Here is a 13339-nt window from a genome sequence, read left to right on the forward strand (position 1 = left end):
GTAAATGTTAACTCTCTGTATTGCAGTCTATGTTATTTCCTCCTAGATTTTATTGTGGGATTTTGTTTACTTTGCTTGGTTTGTTTTGAGACAGGGTTTCTCTGTGTAGCCCTGGCTGGCCTCAAACTCACCCTGTAGACCACGCTAGCCTCAAACTCAAATGATCCACCTGCCTCTGTCTCCTCTTTTAAAGATCTGTGCCACCACCACATGGGAAATATGTGTTCTCCCTGCTGCCTGTGTTTGTCTGCATGCCAGTGTTTACCTCCCAGTTCCTTTTTTGGCCTTAGTGGACACATTCTGGAGTTCGGCTGATTATGGGGTTAGGCTTGGTTTTTTGCCTCCTTTTCAGATTTTATTATGGGTGGAATTCTGCCTTCTCCCATGTTTTTTCTCCCACATTTCCATATTTCCTGCTTTTCTTTTTTAAAATTACCTGTGTATTATGTATAGAGCTGTGGACTCAGCATTGAATTTCCTGAGTTTTTTCCTACTAATCTTGGGAAGTTTCTTAGTCTGCTTTCAGTTTTCATGCACTGATCTGTTAATGACAGTAAGCCAAGTGTATGGACTATGTGAGCATGCCTTATTTCCTTTAACATCTCACAAGCAGTGTGTGTGCACACCCTCCTGAGGCAACGGCCAGGGTCACAGTTGCTATAGGTCACGGGGTCAGAAGCTAATGAATCTGTTTGGGAATTTGAGTCCAGAATTTGACCTTCATTAACTTACAGCCATTATGTAAAATCCTCTCAAACCTCATCCTCAATTTGTAAAAACTGTGCCTTCTCTTTCTCTCCCTTAGGAAAGTGTTTATCCAGCCTGACATTGTTTCCCTAATTTTATCTGCTGCCTTTTTAGAACTTAGTTTTTCTGAACCTTCTTGTCATTGGCTTGTTAATGTGCTCTCTGGCCTTTGTTCCTTCCTCCTTGCAGTTTCCCCTCGGGCTCACAAACCCAGTCCCAGGCTTTGGAATCTTTCCCCTCCTTTGTTTCTTAAAGAACCATATTTAGGGCTGGAGAAATGGTTTATCAGGAGGAGCTCTGGCTGCTCTTGCAGAGGACATGAAACTGATGAATTCAGTTTCCTACTCCCACATCTTGGCTCTGTTCCCAGGGGATCTAACAACCTCTTTTGGCTTCTGGGACGCCAGGCACAAATGTACTTACTGTACACAAATACACACACAGGGAAACCATGAATACACATAAGGTAAAAATAAAACTTTAAAACAAAACCATTTATTCTCAGGCTTAATTTTGTACCCTCAGATATAACTTTAAATTTTTTAAAATTAACTGTATATATGTATGTCTATATGTACATTTATGTGCAGATATATATATGAACATGTATGTGCCATTGGCTCATGTGTAGAAGTCCACGGTCAGTTTGCAGGAGTCATTTCTTTCCTTCCATGTTGTGTGACAGACTTTTCCTGCAACACACACATCTGCTCACCCCAGAAAGGGAACGCATGCCATACCAAAGTAACAGGCCAATGTCCAACTAGTGAACTAGTGAGTTTTTACTGGGGATACTGAGAGGTTGCTTACAAGGAGCAGGCATGATTTGAAAGCAGCTGTCACTGAAAAGGCCACTCCAACACAGGTGATGATCCCAAAAGCTGCCACCCTGGAGCTCCCTGCACAGCTGTGGGCTGCCCCCCAGATACCTTTCTTTCTGTACTTGGGCCATCAGAGTCTCCACCCAAGCAGTTGTTTGCTCCTTTATATGTCGTTGTGGAACGGCCCTCAAGAATCCTGTGAGTTTCTGTTCTCTCAGATATGTGTCCTTTGACTTCTTTTGTGGTTGATAGTACCCACCTTTTAAAGGGATTATCTCAGGCCAGAGGAGAATAAACGCCATCCTGGAGGATCTGACTCAGTCGTCATACCTGGCAGCAAATGCCTTCACCAGCTAAGCCATCTTGCTATCCTGAATACAACTTTGATTCAGTGCTTTCAGTCTAGAAATCATTGCTCATTGGACCCATGGTTTGTTGGTTGATTTATTAATTCTGCTTTGATATCTACAAACACATATCCTCACCCCTTATCTTCAGTAGGTCTGCTTTGTAGCTTTTTATAAAACCTTAGTTATTTACTTAGTTATTTAATTCACTTTATATCCCAATCGCTGGCCCCCACCCTCCCCACACAGTTTTAATGCCCTCTTGCATAACCCCCTTTCCTAACTTAATGGTATATTTTCAGGTTCTTTCCAGTTTATGTGGCTTGTTAATACATTTACTTAAAAATCTAATAGTTATATTTTCAATTTGTAGAATTTATATTTATCTGTTTTAAAGATGTTAGATCATTTTGGATGTAGTCTTTTTGTCCATATTTAATTTTTTTTATTACTTTACTGTCTTACACTTAAACTATCTGAAGTTTTGGGGAAGAATAATACTGTTGACTTTTACTCGTGGTGATTTGTACCTTGAGTGAGTGATTTCCAGTCATTTGAGTTTATATCTTTGGGGAGTTTTTTACAGTCACTTTGCATGCACGTGAGCTGTGGCGAGCTGTCAGCACAGGCCAGAAACTGCCCGTGACCGTCAGTCACTTGACCTCCTCTCCACTTTCCTTTCAAATCGCTTTTTAGGGAAAAGAGGGCTTCTAAGAATTTCTCCTTTTCTTTGTCACTTTGAACCGTAGTTGAGCTTGTATTCAAGTATTAAGATTAATGTCGGGGTTGGGGATTTAGCTCAGTGGTAGAGCGCTTGCCTAGCAAACACAAGGCCCTGGGTTCGGTCCCCAGCTCCGAAAAAAAGAAAGAGAAAAAAAAAAAAAGATTAATGTCTAGAAAGGTTCTGGGGGTGGCCGGTATGAAGTCAAAACAATCCTCTGAAAGGGGGAGCGAGGATGATTATAGGAAAGATAGAAAAACTGTGCAAGAGACAGACACGGCAGGGCTGCAGGTCCTTCCCACAGCAGCTGCCAGTGTACTTCTCATAGCCTCCTTATACTATAGGACCTTGGGAAGCAAAGCCACGAGTTAACAGAAACAATTTGCTGAAGTCCACACATAAGAAGACCTCTGTTCCCATCCCAAAGCCTCCCTGTTCCTTCCACCAAGGTCAGTAGGGTCTTCAGCCCCTCGCCTTGAGCCTCAAGTCCACCTCCTCTTATTGTTCTGTGCCTCAGCAGCCCGGGAAGTCTGCCAGCAGACCCTGACCCGCCTTGACTCTGCCTGGCCAGCAGTCTTCTCTCTCTCTCTCTCTCTCTCTCTCTCTCTCTCTCCCTCCCTCCCTCCCTCCCTCCCTCCCTCCCTCCCTCTCCCTCTCCCTCTCCCTCTCCCTCTTTCTCTCTCTCTTTCTCTGCTCCTAACATAGGAAGAAAACTTTTGAGAATCTGCCCACTGTATTTTTACCTGAATATTTTTTTTTTTTTTCGGAGCTGGGGACCGAACCCAGGGCCTTGCGCTTCCTAGGTAAGCGCTCTACCACTGAGCTAAATCCCCAGCCCCGTATTTTTATAAGTACGGAAAGATGGGTTTATTTTAGTTCAGTGTTTTCAGGGTTAGCAAAAACAATCTGTCTATTGTTGTGGGCTGCAAGGTACTTCTCAGCGGTACTGGCATGCATTCTTAACTGCCCTCACCTGACAGGCATTGCTGTGTGTGTGTGTGTGTGTGTGTGTGTGTGTGTGTGTGTGTGTGTGTGTGTGTGTGTGTGTGTGTGTGTGTGGTGTGTGTGTGTGTGTGTGTGTGTGTGTGTGTGTGTGTGTGTATTTGCGTATTTGCGCACACACATCCCTATCCTGGCCAGAGTGGGGTCCTCCAGTTGCTGTGTCCTTCTGACCCTGGGTTGTCCTCCTGCCTTGGCACTAGTGTCCCACCAGTGGTTAGGGTGCATATGTGAATGGGAGATGAGTGTTGATGCAGTGGATTTTTGGGTTGGGTTTTTTTAATGTATTTTTGTTTTGTTTTGTTATCAAGTTAATGCTGAACTCATAGAATGTGTTGGGAAATGATGTTCCCTCCTGGTCTCTTTTCTTCATTAAAAGTAAGAATTGTAACATATGTGTTATCTTGCTATTTGTGTTTATTGAGTCTTTTTCCATGCAAACAGGTTTTTCTAGTATTTTTTTTTTTCTTTTTTTTCGGAGCTGGGGACCGAACCCAGGGCCTTGCGCTTGCTAGGCAAGCCCTCTGCCATTGAGCTAAATCCCCAACCCCTTTTCTAGTATTTATATGCTGTGTAATTTGGGTTGTATCTTGGGTACTTTGTTTTCAGTTTTTTTAAGTCAAGTATTTTATTTATTATTATTTCTGTCTGTGTGTACATGTGTGTTAGCCCAATGTACATAAAGAGTTCAGGCCAGGAAGTTTCATAGTGAAATTCTATCTAGAAAACAAGAGGCTAGAGAGATGGCTCAACAGTTAAGAGCACTGGCTGCTTTTCTTGAGGTCCTGAGTTCAATTCCCCAATACTCACATGGAGACTCACAACTCTCTGTAACTACAGTTTAGGGAAATTTGACACCCCCTTCTGGCCTCTGCCACTGACAGACACACAGTGCATAAATATAGAACACACATACATATAAAATAATTTTTTAAAACCGACAAAGAGTCATGGTCATATATGCTTCCTGGGAGATAGACCAGGGAGCTCATGAGCGGCTTCCAGAAATGAACTCTGGTTCTTGGCACTTTGCTGGTTTTGTTCTCCCAGCCAAACCCTGAGACTGTTTCCTGGTGTCAGGGCCAAAAGTTGGGAAGTCAGAGAGCTAAACAAGACTCACCTCATACCCTGATACACACTATGGCTCCCATCAGAGGGAAGATTTTGTTCTCCCTAAATGTAGGGCCCCAGCCACCTCTTTCCTACAAATGGGGGTGGCTGGGCTTAAGAGGCTAGGGAAAGGGAGAAGAGACTAATGGATCTCCCCTTGTCTTGCTAGTGAACAGAACAGAAGGGCTAAGTGCTACTGAAGGAGGCTACTTGCCCTTCCCTAGCTGCCACCTCCGTTCTCAGTGCTGGGGTTTGAGTTCTTCCAGGTGTAGCTGTGTGCGGAGGAGAGACCATGGAATGCGCTTAATTCTGTCAGCTAGACCCGAGCTTAACGTTTGGGTCAGTACTGTACATCTTTTAATTATGCTAAATTTGAAAACATCTGGAATGTTGATATCCAACTCTGTTTCCACCCTCGTTCCTCTGTGCTATTTCGTGTTGGTTTTTAATGAGTCTTAGGAAGCACAGCCAATTCCAGACAAGAATGTTGTTTACTTTGACTTCCAGCATGAATTAGAGTGAGCTTTTGAGCCAGACATTCAGAAGCAGCCTGCTGGGACCTGTTTCCAAATAAACTGAGGATTTCTCCTAGCAGTAGTTTGATTGTACTGTGTCTGCAAGAAGGGGAGGGGGTCTCTTACAGGGACAGACACAGAAAAGGCAGTTGGTCGTGATGCATTTGTGACAGATGATCTGTGGTAAGATTTCTAGCACAGATCACTCAGGTTTAGAGAATGCTCACTGTTGGGAGCAGAACTCCTGACTTTCGGGGCATTTATGGGGTTATGGGAGCCACTAACCTAGGGACTTGAGGAGAGAAGGCTTGCTTACCATTGATTGTGCAGATTAGGGGAGCTCCTGGTCATCAGGAAAGGCTTTAACAATCCTCAGTGACCAGTATAAACTGGGAAATTTTACAGCCTTATTACAGGCAAATCACAATACAAAGAATGGAACAAACATGGTTAAGTCAGAATGTGCAGGTGCCCACAGAGCCCAGAAGTTCACATCTCTAGGAAGCTGTTCAGTGTGGGCACTGGGAACCTAGAGAACAGCGTATGCTCTTAACTACTGAGCCATCTTTCCAGCCCCCTTTATTGCTCTTTTCGTCCATATTTTTGACAAGTGTGTGCCAAGGGATATCTTTTGTTTATTTTAGAAAAGAACTGAAAAAAAAAAGTTAACTGTCTAAAATGTGTGTGTGTGTGTGTGTGTATATATATATATGTGTGTGTGTGTGTGTGTGTGTATATCTTTATGTTTCTGTTTTATACCCTAACACCCAAGATCTTCCTATAAGTATGCACTGATCCCAAAGCTGCATTTGTTCTGCCATTTAAAGGGAGGATGTGGAAGCTGGGCAGAGGTGGACACACCTTTAGTCACAGCACTTGGTAGGCAGAGACAGGCAGATCTCTGAGTCGAGGCCAGCCTAGTCTACAGAGTGAGTCCCAGAACAGCCAAAGCTACGCAGAAGAACCCTGTCTCCGAGAAAGAAAAAGTAGAATATGGGCATGGGACAGAACCCAGTAATCTAGCAGTTGCCAGTATGTGTAAGGCCCTGGTCCACCCCAGCCACTGCAAAGGAAAACCAGAAAGCAGAGCGTTGGCACCGACTGCTGCTCATGTTAAGTCTCCTTGTTTAGAAACTGTGGAATCCTTTGACTATATTGAGTTGTGTCTCTCCTAGGTCATCCATGCCTGGCTTATTGTTTCATCTCTGTTGTTGCTGTTCTTTTTTTCATTCATTTACTTAGGGTAAGTAATGCAGGTTTCGGTCTTCTCTTCGTTAATTGCATCCACCACTGCCCGTAGAGCCATGTACCTTGCTGATGAATTATTCTCTAAGTAATCGTTTTTTCTGCATACTATATCTTAACAGGTACATAAAAGCTGAGTTAGCGGGGTTGGGGATTTAGCTCAGTGGTAGAGTGCTTGCCTAGGAAGCGCAAGGCCCTGGGTTCGGTCCCCAGCTCCAAAAAAAAGGACCAAAAAAAAAAAAAAAAAAAAAAAGCTGAGTTAGTGTTGGTAGGGATATTGTCTTTTTACTTAATTTATTATGTATGTGAGTGTAGGCACCCATGTGAAGGTCAGAGGACAACATTTAGGAGTCCATTTTCTCTTTCCACTTTGGGTCCTATGGATTAAACTTAGGTAGTCAAACTTGCCAGGCAAGTGCATTTACCCACTGAGCCATCTTGCTTCAAACACACACACACACACACACACACACACACACACACACACACACACACACTCCAACTTATTTTATAAGGGTGGGAACCACGTGCCACATTACACATGCGGTAGTCAGAGGACAACTTGTGTGTGTCGGCAGGGTTTTCCCTGGAGAGGAGAACTATGGGGCAGACGGGAGGGAGGGAGACTTGTTACACATCTTTATATAAATTATATGTACCTAGCTAAGAGTTGAGGTTAGTTTCAGTTTAGAACACCTGAAAAGCTTTGTATAATATGCATTGCAACCTCATTCAGAAACGTAAAACTTGCTTTATTTTAGAATTTCAAAACAGAAAATTCATCTTCCTGGACAACCCCAGGGCTCACAGTTTGTGCTTATATGTATTTTTTCTCTTAGAATGGCTACCATAGTTACAATCGCTTAGATAGATAGATTTGTTCTCCAGAAGTTAAAATAGTTTTCTTCATCTAGAAAAGTTCACCAGGGTCTGGGGAGGTGGCTAAGATATCAGTGTTTGCTAGTCCAGCATGAGAACCTGAGTTTGGATACTCAGAACCTACATAGAAGCCAGGCCAGTGCAGGAGCAATTTCCTGTAACCCTAGCAATGGGAGGCAGAGACAGACAGGTCTCAGGGACTTGCTGGCCAGCCAAGCTAGCCAAAACAGCAAGCATCAAGTTCAGTGAGACATCGTGTCAAACAATAACATGAATGTCAACTTACGGCTTGTACATGAGCCTTGATAGGCAGACTCACCCCATCTACCACACACAGTGTCAGGCAGCCGGCTAGGAGCATGAAATCCATGGTGGAGCGCATGCCCAGTACACATGAGGCCCTGAGTTCCATCCAGCATCACACAGGCACTCTCTAAGTCATTTTATAAGACTGTTCTCATCAGTGTCTAATGATATTAAAGTATTCTAATGTTATGAAAATAGTATTATCTATGTTTTCACTATAAAAATTAATGGCTCATTTTTTTCTAATTTCAGATACTTTAAAGTAGAATTTCATAAAATACAGTATGATAGTGTAGGTGATAGGATTTTCTTTTTTTAATATTTGTTTTTATTTTTACAGATACGACCTGTGATTTTTTTATATGTTCATTTATGTGAATAATATAGTGCCTGTTAAAATAAGTTCTGCTTGAGAAAAATGTAATGTTTAAGGACAAGGTGCTACATGAACAACAGTACAGCATAGGTCATAGTAAAAGCAATATGGGATGTGAATAGGTAACATTTCAGAATCTTGGTTCTAAACAGTGTGTTCATGAGAGTTATTGCACATAAGTCACTTCAAATCCTTGTTTCCAGGGAAGTATTCAAGACCTACAATGTCGCCGTGGACTATATTACGGTTGCACTCCTGATCTGGAATTTTGGTGTGGTCGGGATGATTGCCATTCACTGGAAAGGCCCACTCCGACTGCAGCAGGCGTATCTCATTATGATCAGTGCCCTCATGGCCCTGGTATTTATCAAGTACCTCCCTGAATGGACCGCATGGCTCATCTTGGCTGTGATTTCAGTATATGGTAAAACTCAAGACTGACACTTTGTTCATCACAGAAATACTCACTGGTGTGTTTTCCTTCCTCTTCTAGTTCTCTTGATTTAAGGAAACTCTTAATGGTTATCTCCCGTAGCTCTTCAGTGGTTTCCCTGTTAGAGTGCTAAGGATTGATTGTACCTACAACTCGTCGGTGCTAGGCAACGGCCGTGCTGTGACCCCGATCCCAGCCCCGAGAGTGAGAATTTGTGAAATGTTCGGTAGGACCCTGAGCTGGGTTGATGGGAGGAGCCATCCTTTGCTGCTCAGAAGACTGATTCAGTCCTCGTCCTATATGCGAGGCCCTGGCTTTAGTCCCCGGACCCCAGTAAACAAAGCTGCAAAGCTGCAGCCGCACCAGCGGTCCCCCCGAGTTATGATGGCCTTGTAAGTCGGGAACAAGTCCCCAGGCTTCAGAGAGTCCAGTGAGCCTGTGTGTACTGAGATGTGCCAGCAGCGTGCTGGACACCTGCAGCCGTCAGCTCGGATTTGGAGTGTAGGGGTCAGAGGACTGCTTCAGCAGTCAGAGCTCTCCTCCCTCGGATCCTGGGACCGCGTGAACCCAGAAGGGTGGCCTGGTGGCAGGCACCATTGCTGAGCCTTCTCACCGCCCTCAGTGAATTTTCTTCTCTCACGTTTTTACTTGATGTGTAGTGTGTTGCCTGTAAGTGTGTCTGTGCACTCCATGCACGCCTTATGCCTGCAGAGGCCAGAGGAGGGTGTCGTATTTCCTCAATTCATTTTCAAGTTCAGAATCATACAGCAACTTCAGTGGAATCACCCTTTAAAGATTAACTTTGTCCTGCTGTGTGTGCACACCTGTAATCCCAGCACTTGGGAGGTAGAGGCAGGAGGACCAGGAGTTTCAAGGCTAGTATCCATGGCTAGTATAGTAAGTTTCAGACCAGCTTGGGCCTCTTTAAACCCTGTTTTCAAAAAAACATTTTTTTAATTAAATAAGTAGTAAACTGTTAGAGGTAGTAATGTCCACCTCCCATCCCAACATTTGGGATCACAGATGAAGTCAGGAGAATTAAAAGTTCAGCCTAGGCTATATTTTGAGAGCCTGTCTGGATTCTGAGAATGAGGTTTACATTTGTAAAATAAGCCCAGTGTCTGTTTGTTTATTGTATTTGAAGTTAAATCTACAGGAGACCTGTGGGCAGAGCCCAAAACTCGTGTAAAAACCCATTATTTCAGCTGGTGGCACAGGCCTTTAATCCCAGAACTTGGAAAGCAGAGGCAGGAGGATCTCTGAGTTTGAGGCCAGCCTGGTCTACAGAGCAAGTTCCAGGATAGCCAGGGCTACACAGAGAAACTGTCTGGAATAAAACAAAACAACAACAAAAATAAATTTTAAAATATTAAACATACATTTTAACAGCTGCTGTGACATGGGTCCTGAAAAGTCACAGTGATACTCCAGCCATAGTAACCGGGGACTGACTTTACCCTCCACTCTCGCCCCACATGAAAGCCAGAGACTAGTCAGAGACTAGTCAGTGGTCACCGTTTTAGAGCATGCTCCTTCGTCACTGTTCAAACACTGTAGTGTGTGGTGACCTGTAACTGAAAACTCATCTCCCTTTAACTGACAGAGAAAAACCTGGGGACTAGAACTGAGCCAGTTCTGTTGTATACCTGAGCATCTAGTCAGGGTGAGAAAGCCGTACTCTACCCCTCACCTCCTGTAACGTCATCTTACTGGTGTTTTGTAAATCCTCCATGTAAGCCTGCTTAGGAATGCTGCTGTGAGTTAGGGAGATGGCTCAGCCAGTGAAGGACTTAGCACCAAGCCTGACAACATGAGGGACCCTAGGAGCCACAAGATGATAGGAGAGAACCAATTCCTGCAAGTTACGCATGCACACACCCTCGTTCGTGTGAGAAAGCACAATAAATAGTGTGATTCAGAATGCCACCCTGCCGATCAGCGAGGTGGTAATCATAGGGTTTTGGTTGCTAAGAAGCTTAAAGGTTACAGAGGTAAATTGTTTGCCTGGCTGCTTGCATGTGGCTTGACCTAGAGTCTGAATTCCAAGCCCATGTTATTCTCTCCATGACCCTCAGCCTCTGCTCGAAGCACAGGGAAGACCTTGGTCTTCTGAGTGTGGACGAGCTGGGCACCCAGTGTTTACATAGTGACTCTCAACCTGCTGCTTACAAAGTCTTGAGGAGTTTTGTCAGAAGTGGTCTGAAACCTTTTAAGTAAATTAATTTTTATTCATTTTAATTGCCCTAAAAATAACTGAATCTATTCATTTCAAGATTCTATAAGGGGAAACATGTCATAGAACCAAAATAGTTACAGGATGTGGGAGCTTTAAAACAGCTGAAGATCTCATTAGTTGCTAGTACAGGAAATCTTGCTTTTTTCGCTCAAACATATAAATGGAAGTGTAGCGGAGAGTGGGGCCGCTGTGCTATTGTTACGGTTCTACAGAGAGTGACAGCAGCTGTCTAGTCCCCCTTTACTGTTTTATACCTGTTGGATATGTTTAAATATTTGACGTTATTTTCTGCATTTCTGTAACATAGAAAATGAAAGAAAAATTGGAGAAAATGGTGTTAGAACCAGACATAATTTAGGCATATCACTGTTTCTCTGAGGTCAGTGTTTAGCACCACCATATGTTCTGAGACGTAAATATCTGTGAAGCACCTTACTTGACTGGAAACTAAGGAAATATTAAACTTTATCATGCACAGAGCTATCATTTCATTTAAATTTGTTGCTCTCTTACTGCAAATTCCTTAATTATGGGCAATTAAGAGCTGGAAAGAGAGTCTCATTTCTTTCCTGAGCTGTTTCAACCAGCTTTCTCTGGGGAATGAGTGCAGGCCTCACACGTGCTGTGAACGTGTGTTACAACAGCACATCCCCATTTGCACTGTCTGTGAAGAAAGGACACTCTCTTCCACTCTGCTCTTGTTATTTCAAAACGTTTGATATTTGGAATAAAGTGTCTATTTGTAATTTATAGGTAAATTTTTTTTAAAAAATAGCTCCCTCCCATCTCTGCTTGTTCCAGAATGAGAACTCTAGAGTAGTTCTGTCTTGCTGTCTCTGCCTCTTTCCTTCAGGCTAAGAAGAGTCGTGTCTAGACCCCAGTAATCATATACCGTAGACTGAGCTCATAGCCGTGAGGCCAGAGTATAATTTACACGGCCTTCTGAGGGCTCTGCTTTACTTTGTTTAGCTTGCTTTTTCTCTTAGCTGCTTAACTGCAAATATTTTCATTTTTACCCAACATTTTTAAAGAAAACATTAGATTTGTTTCCTCAGGAAGTGCTCCCTTGTGTATATCCGTTTACACATTTTAGTCAGTGTATTTTACTAGGTGTCTTTTTTTATTTTTCTCTTTCTAGATTTGGTGGCTGTTCTGTGCCCCAAAGGTCCACTTCGTATGCTGGTCGAAACAGCTCAGGAAAGAAATGAGACTCTCTTTCCAGCTCTTATCTATTCCTGTAAGTATGCTGGACCACAGAGGTCAGAAGTCAGAAGAGAGCATTGGATCCCTGGGACTGAATTTATGGATGGTTCTGAGCCACCATGCGGGTGCTGGGAATCAAACCCAGGTCCTTTACAAGAGCAGTACATTCATGGCTCACCCCTAAGCCATCTCTCCAGCCCCAGTACATTCAGTTGTGTGTTTGTTTCTTTTTTTCTAAGATTTATATACTTATGTATATAAATTATATGTATATACTTATTATACATGAGTACACTGTAGCTGTCTTCAGACACACCAGAAGAGGGCATCAGATCCCATTACAGATGGTTGTGAGCCACCATGTGGTTGCTGGATTTAAACTCAGGACCTCTGGAAGAGCAGTCAGTGCTCTTAACCGCTGAGCCATCTCTCAGCCCCGTGTGTTTGTTTCTTAACCTGCAATCTTCTGTTGTTTTAATCCTGTTACTTCTGCACAAAGACCAGTGTTTTCTGTAGAGAAGTAATGGCCTCGTGCTTGCTAGAGAAGTGCCGTGGGTTTGAGAACTTACCTCAGCTTTGTCTTCCTCAACAGCAACCATGGTGTGGTTGGTGAATATGGCTGAAGGAGACCCAGAAGCCCAAAGGAGGGTACCCAAAAACCCCAAGTATAGCACACAAGGTAGGTGGTGCTCGTTTGTAAATGCCCTATTTTCAGGTTCATTATCATTTGTAGATAAATAATTGAAATGATGAAGAAATAATTTCAGTCTTCTTTGGTCACACTCTCCTTGCTAAAGCTCAGGGCCAGAGTTTGCCTGCCATTTGAGAAGCCCGAGATGTGGGGAGAAGGGTGATAATCAAAGCTGTCACAGAGAATCTCCTAGAGAAACTGGTTATCCCCAGTAAATGCACATAGGACTATTCAAAGAGGTGAAATTCCCCAAGATACTGTGAGTTCAAGGCTAGCCTTGACTGTGTGGAGAGATCTTGTCACCGAAAGGTGTGGGAGTGGGGACAGGGCATCTCTTGTCCAGTATGTCCAGGGTAACGGAAAACATGTGGTGGGAGGCGTGTAACGAAGTCAGTATTTCAGTGGACTTGACAATGCTGGTGACCAAGGCCTGGGGGTACTGCAGAAGACAGTGGGACAACATCATCAGATGCTCAGTCAGAAACAAGTGAAGAACAGTGTGCTGTAAACTAAAGCAGAAAGGTGTTTTCTTAGAAAGTTGAAAAAGAAAAAAAAAAAAGAAAATTAAGATGACAGGCCTAATTAAGGCTATTGGCCTAATTTAAAATAATTTTTTTTTTCTGGAGCTGGGGACTGAACCCAGGGCGTTGTGCTTGATAGGCAAGCGCTCTACCACTGAGCTAAATCCCCAACCCACTAAATTTTTTATT

At 43.3% G+C, this 13339-nt stretch overlaps 1 protein-coding gene across 3 annotated transcripts in view; it reads left to right on the plus strand.

Moving 5' to 3' along the window:
* Positions 1-13339, plus strand: part of Psen1 (presenilin 1) — a 52032-nt gene that overhangs the window by 30055 nt on the left and 8638 nt on the right. For all 3 annotated transcript variants that reach the window (NM_019163.4, XM_006240322.5, XM_063261575.1), the window contains exons 6-9: positions 6436-6503; positions 8270-8490; positions 11874-11972; positions 12531-12617. In NM_019163.4, coding sequence (NP_062036.2) covers positions 6436-6503; positions 8270-8490; positions 11874-11972; positions 12531-12617 — 475 coding nt within the window. The remainder of the gene's footprint in view (positions 1-6435; positions 6504-8269; positions 8491-11873; positions 11973-12530; positions 12618-13339) is intronic.

The sequence above is a fragment of the Rattus norvegicus genome, chromosome 6 (genome assembly GCF_036323735.1).
Source record: "Rattus norvegicus strain BN/NHsdMcwi chromosome 6, GRCr8, whole genome shotgun sequence".
In the NCBI taxonomy this organism is placed as follows: domain Eukaryota; kingdom Metazoa; phylum Chordata; class Mammalia; order Rodentia; family Muridae; genus Rattus; species Rattus norvegicus.